The following is a 17556-nucleotide window of genomic DNA, read 5'->3' as shown; positions in this document are numbered from 1 at the left end:
AAAACCAGACTGAACCACTTAAGAGACCCTCCAGCCTCGCTTCTTTAGCAACTGCGCTCTCATGTCCCAGACAGGATTTCCCCCAGAGGGGGCAAGACGACCGACAGCCTCACGGGGGTCTGCGGGCCAGGCAGACAGGGCAGAACCTAGGCCACAAAGTCCCCTTTGTGCACATGCAGAGCCTCTGGGCTGACCCCTCCCACCTTCCTCCGGCACACCATCCGTTTCAACACCACCTTCTGGGGAAAAGCTTACAGCTGCTCCTATTGCCAAATACGGCTCCCCGGGGCCCCTGGAGCCAGGCCTTGCCTCATCTGGCCACCTGTTCACAGAGTGGGTGAGGAGCCCAACAGCCTATGGCCCCCCGCCGACACCCCACCACTCCCTTGCCCCGGTGCAGGCCGGCCCTCCCGGCACGTGCACGGCCCCTGTCCCCTTCCTGCTTTATTGTAGCTGTTTTCCCTTGCCAGTGAATTCTCTCCAGCCACACCAAGACCCCCTCAACCTCACCTCCTCTGCTCTAGCCTCCTCTACTGCTCCCACTTCCATCCTCTTCTCCCTGAAATACTGACTGAGCGCCTTGGGCGTCTGACCTTTCCTCACAGTCTTAGGCCGTCTATACGCCTGAACGCTCAGGCCTCCTGATGTTCACAGATGTTCTATATAGTCATCTGCTGACCACCTGGGCAGCTCCAGGCAGCCCCAGAAGGTGGAGGAGGGGAACCTCACAGTCTGCACGGTTGCAGGGGACAGACATGGAGCTGGGCCCAGTGGCCTGGGGTCACAGCCTAACTGGTCAGTGGTGGAAGGTACCTGGCCACACTCAGGCAGGCAGCTCCTACATGATTTAGATACAAAATAAGCATCCAGCCGGAATAGCCAGGAGTATGATCAGGATCGGCAAATAGGGTACCTCCCCTGCAAGCCCCAGAAGGGGGGCTGAGGTTTCCGCAGGGCGGCTGCAGGCCACAGCTGTCCACGGAAAATAAAAGGGGCTGTCGTTATTCACACGCAAGCTGCCTCATTCCGTCAACACTCAGTCAAGTGTTGCTCTCCAGGTGAGGTTTCTGTGCTTCGAAAGACAGGAGAGTGTCCGGCCCCAGGGAGCAGGACCCTCGCGCACGCACTGCCCATCCTCCCTCCTCGGGTGCGGAGGGGCCCACGACAGGGGAAGAGAGTCCCCGCCTCTGGACCCCAGTCCAGGGAGTGGGGAGGCCAAAAGACTGAAATCTCGACTCATTACTTCATATCTTTCTTCAGCAAGCTGCTGATAAAATCCTTGGCGTCATCAGAGATCTCATCGAAGGCCTCGTCGTCGAAGTCCCAGGTGGCGGAGGTGACGTTGGCTAAGGTTTCGTTATCGTTGTCACCCATGAAGGGGGACAGTCCACTGACCCTGGGGGATGAGAGAGGAGAGCGGTGAGCGGGGGAGGCCAGCAGGGAGGGCGGTCCCGCCAGGGGAGCGCTCCCTGAGGTCAGAGGTGAGAGCGCCCCAAACGCCCCCGCGCCTGCCTCTCCTCCCACCCAGGAGAGGCGCGGGCGTGGCTCTCAGCCTCTGCCCCGGGGCTCGCTCACTGTACTTCCGGGGTGTCGCCCGCCTGCTGACACCACCTGCCTGTGAAGCTGAGGCGGAGGGACTTTTCTTCAGTCTACCACTTCCACACAGCACAGCAGGGCCTTCCTGCCTGCCTTCTGTTCTTCCCCAACACCCAGGCGAGAACTTGGCCCCGCAGAACCTTCAGAACCTTCTCCAAAGTCCTGGGGGGAGGAGTGGCCTCCTTCGCAGGGCTTCAGGCGCGCACGCGCACACACACACACACGCACACGCACACGCACGCACACGCGCACACACACACACACACACACACACACACACACACGTGGACTGGTCACGTGGCACAGCACTCATCACCGCGCCCTGTCCCGCCCTCCCACCTCTCACCCTCAGCATCAAGAACAGGGCCAGCCCACGCCCGGCTCAGCAAGGGTGTGTCCACGAAGGGTGGACCTGCAATGCGGGTTGGTGATCCATCTACACGTGCGTTCAATGCGCCTGAGGCATTTAGGCCAAACCAGAAAACTTCCCTCAGAGGAACCACGGCCTGTTCATTTGCTGGGTGACCTTGGACAATTCCCCTCATCTCTCTGTGTCAGCTTCCTCCTCTGTTAGATGGACAACCTGCTACTTAACTACGGAGTGGTCACCACTGCCACCTCTCCCTGTTCTCCTTCTCCTGCGTCCTCATTCTCATGACAGCAGACATCTATCACATGTTCACTATGTGCCATGCACTGGGCAGAGAGCTAAAACAGATTAACTCATTCAGTCTTAACACCACCCTTTAAGGCAGGTAACTCATTACTTCGTTTACCAGATAAGGAAACTGAGGCACCAAGCGGGGGTAAGTAACTTGCCCAAGGATTTGCAGTCAATGAGCCTATTTCTTAACCGCTACTTTGTACAGTCATTTCTAGGAAGATGAAGTAAATCACAGCGTACAGCACTGGCAGGAGGCCTGGTCCGCAGTAAGGAGCTCGGTCTGTGACCACAGCTATTATGCAGTTCTTCTGTACACAGTTCACCCCCATTGCCCCATCAATCTGTGATCTCTGGAATGACTCACTTACCAATAGCTTAAGCCAAATAAAATTTGGAAGGTAAAGTATCTCAAAGCCGAACGGAGCAGACGTCTGGCTTACTGGCCTCACCTCTCACCTCTGGCAGGCACCTCATCTTCACCCCAACCATCCAGCCCGCCACTCACCCTGACCTAGGGCCAGCTTCATGGGCCTTGGAAGAGCCCCACTCTTTGGCTTAATGCTCTGCTGCCATCATTTTGAAATTCTTAATGTTCACACAAGTCACCCCACCTTTTTATGCTGCACTGGGCCCCACGAATTATGTAGCTGGTCCTGCCCTGTCCCCACCTGAGCCCCACGAGATGGATCTAGGGCCCTCATGCCATCAACCTTCCAAGTTAAGGCTTCACTAACATCCCTTTCCCCAAATCCCTCATCATAACCCGTAATGCAAACCCCTCGGGAGCTGTTTTGGCATCCAAGAGGCCTCAGCTTATGAAATACACTTGGCCCTGAAAACTAAGTTTTGTAAAACAAAATCTATTGAAATATTGCAAGGAAAGCTTGCCATGGGAGGAACCCGCTGGTGAAAATCTTCATTAAAAAGAAGAAAAAGAGCTTTTTCAGTGTGAATTATCTCACCCTGATCAACATATTTGTGATTTTGAATAAAAGAGTTTTATAGATGGCATTAAAATGTCTTAAAGCAAGACACCAATTTATGTTCTGAGAAGGCATGGAGATAATCATTCTCGATCATATCACTATGAGGGAAGGGTGGGACCTCACCAGGCCCAAGTCTGTGCTGTTATATGCTATTCCTTTCCCCTCTCTGGGCCTCAGCTTCCCCTCTTATACACCAAGGGTACTGGACTAGAATTCCTAGGGGCTCCCAGGAAGCCCCTAGGATTAACTAGTCCCATCAAGAAGCAGCCTGACTCTTGCTTGCCAGCTATGTGCTTCATTCTGTCTCTGCACTTTCCATTTGAAACAAAGGGGGGAAGTCTTACAGCACTCCAAGAGATTGCCGGGAGGTGGGGGGCGGGAAAGCAAACAACCCTGTGGAATGCTGAAAGGCCGCCTTCTGTAAACCTCCTTTCCTAATTAGGAACTGTCATCCTGCAAAGATAGGGCTTAATCTCTGTGATGTTCATAGTTGGGGAGAGCCTCCTCTCCTCTGGCCTCTGGCACTCCTCCTTCCTGGCAGCCCATCCATCTGAAATCCCTCCCAAGCCTTGGCTGGCTCCTCACCTGCCCCAGCTCCTCCAGCGTTCCCCCTGATAAACAGGACGTCTCTAAAATAAAACCCGCAAAATATGCAGAGCATGATGATGAAGAGAGTATTCGAATTTTATTAATGCCGTTTCGTGGTGGTGGGATTTTGCAGAATTTTTAAACTTCCTTTCTTGTACTTTTTCTTTATTGCTAGAATTTGTATAGGATCATGTATGGTTGGGTTGTTCAACCCAATCAACAAACATAGTAACCCTAGCATTAAAAACACAGCTGCTCACCTCTTTTCCTAGTCTTACCTAGGTTTTAACTGAAGGGGATCAGAGTATACCACCCCAAAATATGAACTTGGGCATAAAAATTGCCTTGAGTTGAAGACAATTAGCCCTTTGTCCTCCCTCTTTCTGTCTAAAAGCAGGACATAAATTTCTCTTCGTTAAGGTGACATAAATTTCCATTTGTTCTATTTGTCCATTTCTTCTCTTCCCAGGAAGAGGAGAAAGACTCTCGTCTGCATATTAGATCTTGCTGAACAGTCCCTATACATTTCCTAGTCACCTTGTCACAATTTACTCCCTCCAGAAGCTCCAAACCCTTTTTCCTTCGTCTAGTTATTTCTGTATAATTTATCACTCTTTGTTAAAGTAGTATAAACAAGCCCCAAATTTTAAAGGTACCTTGAGTCACATTTCTTTATGAACACCTGTGCATATGTACATAATTAAATCTGTATTTTTTGTTAATCTGTCTTTTTTTTTTTTAAAATTTACTTATTTATTTGGTTGTGCTGGGTCTTAGTTGCTGCATGTGGGCTCCTTAGTTGTGGCATGTGAACTGTTAGTTGCAGCATGCATATGGGATCTAGTTCCCTGGCCAGGGATCGAACCTGGGTCCCCTGCATTGGGAGCGTGGAGTCTTAGCCACTGTGCCATCAGGGAAGTCCCGTTAATCTGTCTTTTGTCAGTTTGACTTGCAGACCCCCAAGAACTGAACCAAAAAGGTAGAGGAAAGTTTTTTCCTCCCCAACATAACCAGTGAATTTGTCTGGTTTTCACAAAATTGTAATCAGTGTGGGCAAGTTCTTGGATGCTCTACTTTTTCCTCACTTGACATTGTCTTTCACAAGTGTATACAGAGTCTTAATGTTCATTTTTAATGGTTAAATATTAGTCTTTGTGCTAATGAGTCAACTAAGGACATGACTGCAGGGTGTTCTAATTTCTTAATTCTTAATCTCTTACTGCAGCCAAACTTCACCAGGGAATCTGATGCGGGGGCCTGTTCTGCTTGGAGGACAGAACATCAGGAGACAGAAGGCAGAAATGCCTCTTGAACTACACTTTCTCTATGGTGTTTTTTAAGCAGATGACTCCACTGCATGAATGGCCAGCAAAGGAGGCCATACATCTTCCAGCAGAACTACTGAGCGCTTAGGAAGGGGTTAGTCTTTTATCCCATTTTATCCTTGGGATACTCATTCCCTGGTGTGGTGGGAAGATTTGAGAGGGCGGGGCAGGCCCCACAGGAAGAGCTGGGCATCGTTTTGTGCAGTAGCCTAGGAAAGACAGACCCAGGGTTTAGTTATGTTAACCACAGCCCAAGTCCCTGGAGAGCAAAACCTGCAGGTGGTGTCTGGGCCCAGTGTGGATGTGGGGTGCCTGGAGGTCTCAGGAGCTGCAATAGAGAGCATGTCTGGACTCAGCAGCTAAGAGGGCAGAAGCAGCCCTGGGTGGAGCTACTGGATCCCTCTGAAGAGCCCTGCATCCATATCTGAGTCTGAGTAGGTACCTGATGCTTGGGCACTGGGACTTCTCCCCAGCTCACTAGGCTGCTGTCCCCAGAAGTTAGATTCCAGACGGGGATGGACCTGGCTCTCTGGACCATGGTGCGTGCTCACAAATGAGCTGAGATGGGAAGTCTGCTGCTGAGCACAGCAGGAAGAGGGTAGGGAGGAGAAAGCAGGGCAGCAGTTTGGGGGAGGGGAGGAGGAGAAGGAATTCTGGGGTAGGGGTGAGGGCAGGGTACAGAGAAGGGTTTTGGTGTCTCCACAGGCAGTAAGGGAACAGCAAGTCCTAAGGAAATGGGGGGAGGGAGATAAGAGAGGGAAGGAGGTCTTAGAAAAGGAGGCGGGGCTTAGAATGTCTTCACGGTTGAAGTGTGGCCTAGAGACCCTGGTCCTCTCTCTTCCTGCCAGAAACCAATGGGTATTGGTAATAGCAGAAGTCTCCAGCAGATTCACGAAATCTGCTTCTCCCTTCAGAATCAGGGGTGAGAGGGTAAGGGGCCCCCAACCCCACCTGCTGCATCTCTACCCTGCCTGGGGACCCTGGGCAGGCAGTGGAGCCAGGTCTCCTGTGCCACGACAGGATCTGCCCTGATCTCTCCGAGGGTGTGAGGAAAGTCAAAACAACCTATGGGACACAGCTGCTCACTTAGGAGGTGCTCACCAAATCTGCGCTGAGGGACACATCTGTTATCACCTGTCCCCCAGCTCCCCACCTCTCACTGGCCCCAGAAAGGCGATGCCGTGGGGGGGTGGTTATCCTCTGGCACAAACGAGGAAGGTGACCCTGACAAGGACTCCAAGCTCCAAAGAGAGGGATGGAGGGTGCACGAGGGCCGCCAGAGAACCTCTTCTGGGGGCTTCCGGCAGTGGCTCCAGAATTCTGCATAGCAGGGGCTGAGAGGAAGCAATCTGGCTGGCTCCACCTTCTGTTCTCACACCACACGCCCTGCTGAGAGCCCTAGTTGAGGAGAGAGACTCCCAGACCTCAATCCCCACTGTGAGAGCCAGCGGGAAAAGTCCCGCAGGGCAGAGCAGCCCGCAGAGGTGCTGGCTCCCCAGCAGCCAGGAAGCTGGGGAGGCTACAGGAGGCTGTGTAGGGCTGGCCTGTGTCCGTCACCCCCGCTGCTCACCTGCCCCCCTTCCACAGGCACCTCTCCACCCTCCTCCCGCCTCCGTCCAGACGCCTTCAGGCTGGTGCCCCGTTCATCAAAATTATTTTCCCCCCATTTCAAAGAGCCCTTCCCTATTCCTAGGTCTCAGCTTTAAAAGTAATCTAGCAAACCATGTAACATGTTATCCAAATTACTTCTTCCACCTCAAAGAATTTTCATTTTAAAATAAAGTGCTCTTGTGACCCAGTAATTCTAGTTCTAGAATATATATCCAACAGAAATGCATAAAGATATTCACTAAAGCACGTGTACCGGAATACTCGCAATACCCCAAACTGGAGTCTAGTCAAAAGCCCATCAGCATAGAATGGATAAGTAAACTGGATGAGGTTCACAGAGTGAAACACTATACAGCACCAAGAATGAACAGCCTACAGCTACACACCATAACATGAATGGGGGTCACAAACAAGGCGGGGCAGAGGAAGCCAGGCACATCCTTCTGTATGATTTCGTTTATATAAAGTTCAAAAGCAGGTGAACACGGTGCGTGACGTCAGAATGGGGATCAGGTTACCCCTGAGGGAGTAACCAGAGCCTGGGCACCGGGAGGGCTGCGGGCCTGGTATTGTGTGGTTTCCGGGTCTGGGTATAGGTGTGTTCACTGTGCAAATTCACTGAGCATCTAGTCACCAGTCTGGCCCTGAGCCATAGGGAGACCAATCGTCTTAGTTTGCCCAGGATGGTCCTCACTTCAGCACTGAAAGTCCTGTATCCTGGGAAACCCATCAGTGCTGGGTGAACTGGGACGGCTGGCCATGCTCTAGGACTGTGGGAAGTGGGCAGCCACGTGGGCTTCCCTGGCTCCTGTGACCTCAATGCCAAATGAAGATCGAATCTCTGCCATGCCCCACTCCCAGGTTTATTCTGAGGACCAAACAGATGGTCCTGATTCTACAGCAGTGGGAAAACCGATGGAGAGAGTAAGGCAAGTCTCCTTGATGGCTGCAGGGGGACCCAGGACCAAGCCAGGCCACAGGGCAGCTGGGTCTGAACAGAGGGAGCTGACAAAAGACCGTTTCCCAAGAGTCTCTCCTGGGCAAAGACCCAGTGTGAGCCCCATCCAGCCTGGGGCAGTCCCCACTGCCCTGCTCTCCTTTATACCAAGGGGCCAGCACTACAGAATCTGGCACAGTTTTCTTCACTCAGCTCCCGTTCTCCTGGAGGGGACTGGGCAGGGAGAGGCAGGGAGATGCACTCCTGGCCAGAGTTTCTTCTCTGCTGCTCTGGGGGAGGCTGTGTTGGTGGGGGTGACCCCAAGCAGGGAGGAAGATGACTCTCTGGGGTACAGAACCTGTGACACAGGTTCAACTGAGGGAGGCTGTCCTAATAGCCCACAGGGAGAGTAAGACTCCTGAGCACGTGAAGAAGCCACATTGGCGCACGCACACACACACACACACACACACACACACACAAAATCACTCTGCTTCTGCTAAAGCTTTTGTAACAGTGGTTCCTAAACCTGGTTGTGCAGTAGAATCACCTAAAGCCATTTCTCACCCTGGGGTCTGAAGACCCCAGGGATCTAAGAAAGTATTCTTAGAGGTCATATTCAAGTTTTCTGTGAAAATGTGTAATTTGTCCTTTTGCTTTAACAACAAAAACTTTTTTACAAAATGACTACATGCATATCTGCATTTTCAGGGAGACCATCCCCTAACTGTGTGATGTCACACAAGCTCAGGGGCTGCCACTAAGGCTAGTGCCTGCTTGCAGCCTGAGGCTTCAGAGACTAAATCAGCCAGATCCCAACAAGAGGGTGTGTTCTAGGGCCTGGTACTCAAAGTGCTGTCTTCAGACCAGCACCATCAGCAACCAGCACCTGTTAGAAATGTGGATTCTCAGGTCCCCTGGACCTCCTGAATCAGAACTTGTAATCTAAGGAGCAGCCCAGGTGATTCCCTCATATTACTGTCTGCGAAGCACTGGTCTAGATTACTGGCCTTCCCTCTTTTCTCCAGCATTTTTTAACGGAGTGGCTTCCTATTTTCCACCTAATTTCCCAATTCTAATTACTACACAGTAGCTTTCTGTTGTCTATGGGTCCCACTAAAGGCTCTATCATCAAAAGTGCTTATTAATTAGTCCGTATACTGGACGCAGAGATGAGGCTGGAATTTGGGGTCCCTCTGCCGTGAGGACGGGGTGTGGTCCTCTGAAGATGACGATGACACCCACAGGAGATGTACACCTGGGCTCTCTCCCTGCTTCTCTATGGACCCATGCACACACATGAAGGTAAATTCCACGGCACCAGCCACGTTCCTGTCCTCCTGACCAAAGGCCCCTAGGTGGCCAGCATCAAGGATGGTGAGGGACCCAGAATGGGGCTCTTGCTGTGTAGAGCTAGACGCTCCTGCAGAAGTGTGACGTGGGCCATGGACATCACCGGGAGCACAGAAGCCAGGCAGGCCAGCGAGGAGGGGGATGGGAGCCTACCACCCTCCTGACTCTAGGTGGGCTCCCCATCAGGACCCGCCCTGGTCCCTTCAACATCAGGGCAGCCTGGAGACCCTCCCCCCGTGCGCCCCAGGACTCACAGGATGTAGCAGATGACCCCGATGCTCCACATGTCTGTGGCGTAGCCAATGGGCTCATAGTTGATCACTTCAGGTGCCACGAACTCTGGGGTGCCAAAGAGGACCTTCAGAGACCCCGCGTTCTCTGCAACCAGGATGGAGAGGGATCAATCGCCAGAACGTCCCTAAGCCAACCCGAGGTAAGCAGATGCCTGGGAGGGACACAGGCAAGGCCAGCCTTCAGCGGCTCTCCCCTTGCAGGATGGCGCAGAGACAGCAGCCTCCCCGTGGAACAAGTGCATCGGTACACCAGTGAAACCGACAAACTGCATGCGAACCTCAAATGCTTGGGCGGGGTTGACGGAGGGGGGAGAGCCCGTTACAGCCCTGCCCCGGATCGAATGGCTTTCCGTGTGTCTGTCTCTCCCACGAGTTCCCTAAGACAGGAGTGGTGACTTGTGCTTGAAAATAATCTCTACCATTCAGTCTGTCATTTGTACCCTGCTGCCTGCTTTATGAGGACTTTCCTATTTAATGCTCTGGCCAACCCTAAGGAGGACGACCCCCATCTCCCAAGGAGAAAAGGGAGGCCCAGGGAGTGACTCCCCCCCGTCCCCCGGTAAATGGTGGTCAGGATCTAACCCAGGGGGTCTGACTCCTGAGCCATGTTCCTCCCCTCCCCACCCCCACCTCTCCACGCGTAGCGTCACATCTCTCTTCCCAGGAGCTGCTGGGAGGTTAGTTGGGAAAAACCGTAACCCTGAGGTGGTGCCCCTGAGCCATAGAGGACCATCACCCACCAAATGACTCTTGGGTTGGGTACTCAGGCCCTGACCGCCTTCCCCTATCGTGCCCTGCCTCCTGAAAGGGCAGGAATAGCAGTGATGCTTCAGAGAGCCCTGGACTAGGTCCCAGGTCCTCATTCCACCCCAGCTTATCGTGGGACTTGCTGGGCAAAGCTACTGTGAACCTCGGTTTCCTGGTCTATAAATTGAGGCTCATAAAATCTGCCCTGCCTGCCTCAAAGGGTTGCTGTGAGAATCAGATGAGAGAAAGTAGGTGAAAGTGCTCTGGAAACTGTACAGTAGGATGCAAATGTGAGGAAGCACCATCAGCAAAATGTTCTGCTGCTGAAGGCACCAGAGTGAAAAAAATAATAATGATAAAATAAATGAAAACACCTACAAAGTGCTTACTATGTGCGAGGCACTGCTCTTATCATTCTATCTATATTAACTCAGTGATCCCCTAAAACTCTATGAGGTGAGTCCTACTGTTATCCCATTTTACAGATAAGAAATTCGAGACATAGGTTCCCACAGCTAGTAAGTGGGAGCGGCAGTCTCCACGGCCTCTGATCTCAGCTCCAATCCGGTACATCCCCTCTAATACCGTTGTCTCTAATACAGCGCATGGAACACAAAGAGCCATGGCCACTGCCATGACATGTTGGTGACAACAGGAGAGGTGGCTCGGCCTTACCCAACCTCCTGGCCAGACCGAAGTCGATGAGCTTGATCCTGGTGCCCGTCTTGTTGACACACATGATGTTCTCGGGCTTGAGATCCAGGTGGACAATGCCCTGCTTGTGGATGTACTCCACCCCCTCCGAGATCTGCCTCATGTACTTGATGCACTCCCGCTCGGTCAGCTCGAAGTCCTCGTCGATGATGCGCTCAAACAGCTCGCCCCCGGACACGCTGCGGGGACAGAGGGGGCGCTCAGACCACAGGAGCGGGGAGCCTGGCCAGGGCAGGCTGGAGGAAGGGGTCACGGCCAGGAAAGCCCAGTGTATGGGGGTGCCAGGCATTTTCTGCAGCTTCCCGAGTTCCAGACCACTGCCCCGTTATGCTGGTCCCAGTCTCCCACTGTGTGAGGACGGCCTGGGCCTCCTGGTTTCCTGCTTGGGGGACCCTGCCTGTGCCCACTAAGCTTTGGAGGGGTTCAGGGAAGCATCTAGGCTAGGCAGTTTCAGAGGTGGCCATGAACTGAGAGATCTAGAATGATCTCCTAAGCAAAAAGGGTAACTGCCAGGCAGCCTCTTTCCCCCAAATGACTATAGATGTGAGGGATTATCCTGTTCTCCAGCCATGTCTTTTAGTCATAAAGAATTGAAGTTTAAAAACTCACAGTACCCATAAGCATTTGTTTTGCATAGCCAGAAACAGAAAAATATCTTCAATAATACGGAGCATCAGCACATTTTGTAAAATTCATTGGCTGTAACCTATTATACTTACAGTTGTGATCGATTTGCTTCCTCTGGCTAGGCCTATAACATCAGTTTACTCCTTCCAGCCATAACTAACTTGCCTCGCCTGCTCCCTGGCCCAGGCTGGGAGTGTAGTACATCCTTCCTGCCTGGATAGACTTTGGATCCTGGCCATGGTGGTTCTGGGGCCTGCAGTGGGTGTCTTTTCTAAGGATTGGCCAGCCAGCATATTTCCCTTCAGTGCAAATGCTGAGTCACATGGGGTCTCTCTGTTCCCCTCTCCCAGCCCTCCGAACCCACCTTCCTTGCTCGCTGCTCAGAAACCTTAAAGCATCCCCTTGGTAACTTATGTAGCATCCAGACATCAGTAAGTTCTTTTTTTACAATGGCCTGTAGATCCACCAGCTGAACAAGGTTGAGTGGGCTTCCTTCTGAGCCTGTTCTCTTCCAAGGGGCTTCCCTCTTCTAAGGGAGTCATCACAAAGATGGGAAAGAGCTGAGTTTGAATCCTGTCTCTGTGGCTTGGGCAAGTTACTTAACCTTTCTGAGCCCCAGTTTCCTCATCTGTCCCTACATCATAGTAGTTAGGAATGAAGGAACTTTTGTAAAGCATCATGCCTGACACACAGTGGGTGCTCAGCACATGTTAATTATCATCTGACAACCTGCTGCGGGCCAAGTGGATCTTGTTACTGACCCCTGAGGGAGAGACAGACAAGGACGCACCATGGGGCCCAGCACACGGAAACCTCTGTGGGTCTCCATCACCACAGGACAAAGACTTCTGGGAGGGCGGAGCGGGTAAAGGTCAGTCTGGGCCAGTGGCCGCTGGGGGGCGCTGGAACCAATGCTTTGGAACCAACCGAGAAGGAGGTCCTTGTGTGGCCAGCAGGTGGCGCCTCTGTCCTCAAGCCCTTCATTTCTGTTGCCCTCCACCCAGGCTCTAGGTCAAACTCTAATCTCCATTCCTAGGTTCCTAGGTTTCAGGCCATTCTTAACATCTCTGAGCCCCAATTTCCTCATCTGTAAGATGCAGATAAAAACAGCACTATCTCACAGGGTTGCTGTGAAGATTGAGTGAATTAATACAGGTAAAGTGCTTAGAAAAGTGCCTGGCACATAGTAAGTGCTCAATAATGTTAATTATCTTTTTTTTTTTTTTTTTAAGAACCAGTGGGGGCTCTTGTTGAAAATACAGACTCCCAAGCTTCTCCCCTGCAGATTCTAATTTAGAAAATCTTGGAAGGGTTGTGATCCATATTTTTAATGAGTACCCCAGGTCATTCTTAAGATCAGACAAGTTTGAGAAATATTGACTTACTCAGTTACCACCCCTGGGAAGCCAGCTGAAATTCATGTCCTCTGAGAAATCACTCCCAGTTTCATCATATGATCTTTCCCTCCCTGGGTTCCCACAGTCTCATCTCTGCATTTTTCCCATCAAGTCTGCCTTGTCTTAAAGTTGTTTGTGAACATGTCTGGAAAAGGTCCGGCTTACCTCTAGAACCTTGTTTTTACCTGGCAATATCTGGCACAAAGGTACCCCAAAATGTTTGGTTTTAAATTTAAAATATTCTGAAAAAGCAAGAAATCATTTTTTGCAGTGTCCTTGGGAACGTCTGAGGCAATGAGTGGTGGAAATCTGAGCCGTGGAGATAATTACTGCTGCATTTCTAGAGGTAACCTATTTAGTAGAGGTGCAAATAGGTTCAAACCTATTCACATTTATTTAATGTATTTTGAAAACTGTCCTTGTGGCCCATTTTCGAGGATGGAAGGGGTTACATAAAGAGGATTAATGGTTCTATACAGGTTTCTTTTCAAAACGCTCAAGACTGTGGGTGGAAAGAAGCTACCACCCACAGAGATCGGATAAAGCCATAGGCCAAGACTGGGCGGAGGAAATGTGTGCTTAATAAATTAACAGTGATGAGTGAGTGAATGAATGAATGAATACCTACCTTATTCCAAGGGATCGAATTTATCCCCCAACTGTAGACATTGGCCAGCCCTCACTGGCAGCCAGAAAGATGACACTTCAGGGGCCTCCAAACCCAGACCCTCTCCTCCTTGTCTCATGGCAGCTAGCCGCTTATTCTTTGATCAGTTTTGCCAATGGCAGCATGAAGGTGAGATGGGCAATGGATGACTCAGCTTAAGCTGCACATCTGCTTCAGTGCTCAGGGGCCCACCAGCACTTGGAATGTCCCAAAAGGACCAGCCCTGACTCCAGGCCCGGAGCCTGAAGGAACTCCTGTATCAGAGCAACACTGCTACAACGATAGGGGCTTGTCCCATAATCGGAGGTCAGAAAGGCTGAAGACACATTAATTCTGGTCTCTCACTGTATCTGAGGCGGCTGATCTGAAGGCTGGGACCCTGCAATACATTTTCATTTTTCTGTATCACCAGGGATTGTCCTTCTCTTAATCTCAGTTTCTCCATCAAACAAGGAGAAGAGCAAATCGTACTGCTGAAAGCCAACCTTTGCCTTCTCAGTGGCCAGGTCTGTTTAAGCTGGAAGGGAAGTACAGATTGAGTATGAATCTGCTCCTTCTTCTTTGGTCGAGTTCCTATCAAGGGGCAAGCTCCTTACCCCAAGTGCAGGAGAATCATCTGGCATCTGTGAATGTAAGACTCACTCCTGTCCACGGGGGAGGCGTGGGGTGGAGGGATGAAAGCCAGACCAGCTGAAGCCCTCGTACGTTTTCTCCCAACATTTTCCATCCAGCTTGCCAACTCCCAATTCCAAGCTAAGTATGGTATTCTGCCCACTGGTGCTGCTGCCCAGCCTCGCCCAGGCTTGGCTGCCTCCTACCTGCTCCTGCACCTTCTCACGAACTTGCTCAAGGTTTAACTTCCAAAGATAAGACATTTCTTCACATGTCCCCACACGCCCATGCTGCCTGGACCAAGCAACCTGTTCTACAATAAATGTGAAAGGCTGCAGCCCACAGGGCTATTGTGAGGGTATAATGAGTGAGGCCATGGACATGGGTTAAATCTTTCCTAGAAGTGGGGAGGGAAGTTTGAATTCGGGGCTGAAAACTGATTCTAAGAGACGAAGGAAGATTTTCTTTGAACCTGTGTAAAAGTTCCACAGAACTGCAGAATTTTAGAACCAAAAGGGACTCTAATCCAAATACCTCTCCTCGCTGAAAGGATTTAATAATTACAAAATCACAGCTCGACAGTAATAGAAGCTGACCCCAGGTTTCCTGAATAGTAGGATTTGTTCCACACAACCAGTTGGGTGTTAAAGTGCTCACAAAATAATTTTAAGTGGAAAAAAGACCAGGATACAGAAAAAGTCAATGCATCATACTCCTAAGAATAACTCTCAATTATACAGCCTGTGCCTGACACATGTTATTCCATCTAATTCCCACATTATACACGAGATGGTTTATAGCCTCCTTTTACAGGTAATAAAACTAATGATTGGCACAGTTGGGCAACTTATTCAAGGTCGTCAACAAGAGGCAGAGCAGGGATTGAAGTGAGGTTTCTCAGACTCAAGTCTGTCTCTTAACCACGATTGCCTTTCCTGAGGAACACAAACTGAAAGGAAACACAGCAAAGGTTCACGGAGTGAGGGGAGTCACTCCTCAAACTGGGGATGCCTCACTGGCTTCACCTTTCCCAGGAAAGAACACCGAGATGTTGACAGAGTCCTCTCCGAAGGACTGAGATCCCTGAAGCCCGGGATGAACAGTTCAAGGATGCTGAGGGCAATTTCAGAATATTGCTAAAGCTTTCAAATGCACATCCCCTTTGATCCAGCACTCCCACGCTTCTGGGAATTTACCCTACAGAGGTACACAGGCATGAGTGTAAAGCTGTATGTACAAGGTTATAAACACTGCTTTTTTGCAAAAGCCAAAGCCTGGAAACCATCCAAACCCCTATCAAAAGAAGACGAATAACCTGTGGTCTATGCATGCGCTGAGATCCCAGGGAGCAGGGAGAGTGAGGAAGCCCCCCTGGCTACTGATGTGGGCCTCCCTCCAAGATACACTGTTGAATGGAAAGAAGCCAAGTATAGAATATTGAGTGAAACTTGTCTTTGGGTTAAAAGGTGGGAAGTATGTGTATATATACATACATTACATATATATATTATTCATATATGAATATGAATAATATATATGTAAATAATATATGCTTGCATTTTCATAAAGAAACTTTGGAAGGACACAGACAAAACCAAGAAAATTGGTTACCAGTGGTGCTGAGGCAGGGTAGGAACAGGGTAGATGGGAGACAGGGGTAGGAATGGGACTTCTCATTGTGTATTTTCTTATATTTTTTGATATGATTGTATCATATACTTTTAAAATTCACATTAAAAAAGGAAAAGAAATGCTTAAAAAATACACACTACGGAGCATATCTGGCTTACTGACTCCAGTATGTTTGTATGTGTGTGTGTGTGTGTGTGTATGTATGTTTATATGTGTGTGTGCATGTATGTATGTTTATGTGTGTGTTTGTGCGTGTATGTATGTTTGTGTGTGTGTGTGTGTGTGTGTTTGTGCACATGCAGACCAGCACTCAGAGGGGAGAGAGGTGGAGGACTGGGACTCGAAGAAACAATGGAGTCCAGGAAAGCCTTGGCTGGACGTCATCTGGTCATCCCCCTGCCTCTGTGCAGCCCTGCTCAGAAAGCGCTGCTCTTTGGTGAGTGAGAGGTCAAGAGAGAACAAACCAGCGTGGGCCAGGGGCACACAGAGCAGAGCAGGAGGACGGGAGCGAGGCTTACACTCCTGCATTCTGAGCTCCCAGCCCTGGGCCCCCTTCTCTCTCACAGGCTGGTCGGGAAGTTGCCCTGTCCCCCCTCTTCTGCTCTAAAGCCACCTCTAGGTCAGAATGCCCTGAATGAAACCAAGGAGCCGAGGGGTAGCCTTGAGCCTTTCACAGGGAGGTGAGGGTGAGAAGGGGGCAGCGGTCCTCAAAGACCTGCCAGTGTGTTCTGGAGATGAGCAGAGGTGGCTGGTGGGCAGTGGGTCAGGGCCAGCACCAGGCACAGACGGACTGTTCCCAGCGGTCGGCACCCGGCCGTACGGGCTGCTGAGTGTCGTGCACATCACCCGCTGGCCCACGGTGCTCTCCATCTTGGGGCGGAGGGTGGTGGCGGGACAGTGGGGGAGTCACACAAGGGGATCCCAGGCCCATGGCGCCTGGGCCGCCCCGCGGCAGGACACTCACATTTCCAGGACCATGACGATGTTGGCCTTCTCCTCGAAGGCATCCACACACTGGACCAGCTTGGGGTGGTGGAGGCAGTTCATGATGCTGATCTCCTGCCGGATGTTCTCTTTCTCTTTTGCTGAATATGCCTTGAAGAATTTCCCTGCCCAGATTTTTCCAGTTTTCTTTTCTACAAGTCGAAAGACCTGTCCAAATTTCCCACTGTGAGTGAAAGGAGGAGAGAAAAAGCAACTTAGCCCAGCTTTCCACTGAATTGGGATTGGCAAGTGATGGACTGTGGGACCCATCTGGCCTCCCTCTTTTTCTAAATAAAGTTTTACTGGAAAACAGCCATGCCCGTTTGTCCCCAGATCGTCTGTGGCTGCTTCTGGGTTTCAGTAGCAGATCAGTCATTGCAACATAAACCAAATGGCCCACAAACCCTAAATATCCATTATCTGGCCCTTTACAGAAAAAGTTTGCCAGTCCCTGCTCTAGGTCAGTGAAGCGCACTGCTGACGTTGACAAACCGACTCTCCATCACTTGTGAGTGTCAGCCCGGGTCTGGCCCCGCAACCCCGCCCTAACTCTGTCCACTCTTTTTTTTTTTTTTTTTTTTTTATTTAAGATTGTTTATAGCTACTTTTATTTTTTTTTATTTATTTATTTTTGGCTGTGCTGGGTCTTCGGTTCGTGCGAGGGCTTTCTCTAGTTGCGGCAAGTGGGGGCCACTCTTCATCGCGGTGCGGGGACCGCTCTTCATCGCGGTGCGCGGGCCTTTCACTATCGCGGCCCCTCCCGTTGCGGGGCACAGGCTCCAGACGCGCAGGCTCAGTAGTTGTGGCTCACGGGCCCAGCCGC

The 17556-nt window shown here is 50.9% G+C and overlaps 1 protein-coding gene across 5 annotated transcripts in view; it reads right to left on the bottom strand.

Annotated features, from left to right (window-relative positions):
- The window catches only part of MYLK (myosin light chain kinase), a 219531-nt gene that overhangs the window by 13580 nt on the left and 188395 nt on the right, over window positions 1-17556 (bottom strand). For all 5 annotated transcript variants that reach the window (XM_036851338.1, XM_036851336.1, XM_036851337.1 and 2 more), the window contains 4 exons: window positions 16714-16917; window positions 10776-10993; window positions 9315-9438; window positions 1244-1396 (listed from right to left, as the gene is read on the bottom strand). In XM_036851338.1, the coding sequence (XP_036707233.1) occupies window positions 1244-1396; window positions 9315-9438; window positions 10776-10993; window positions 16714-16917 (699 nt within the window). The remainder of the gene's footprint in view (window positions 1-1243; window positions 1397-9314; window positions 9439-10775; window positions 10994-16713; window positions 16918-17556) is intronic.

This window comes from Balaenoptera musculus, chromosome 4 (genome assembly GCF_009873245.2).
Source record: "Balaenoptera musculus isolate JJ_BM4_2016_0621 chromosome 4, mBalMus1.pri.v3, whole genome shotgun sequence".
Taxonomy (NCBI): domain Eukaryota; kingdom Metazoa; phylum Chordata; class Mammalia; order Artiodactyla; family Balaenopteridae; genus Balaenoptera; species Balaenoptera musculus.
The sequence above is the reverse complement of the archived record's forward strand: the minus strand, read 5'-3'. Positions and strand labels throughout refer to the sequence as shown.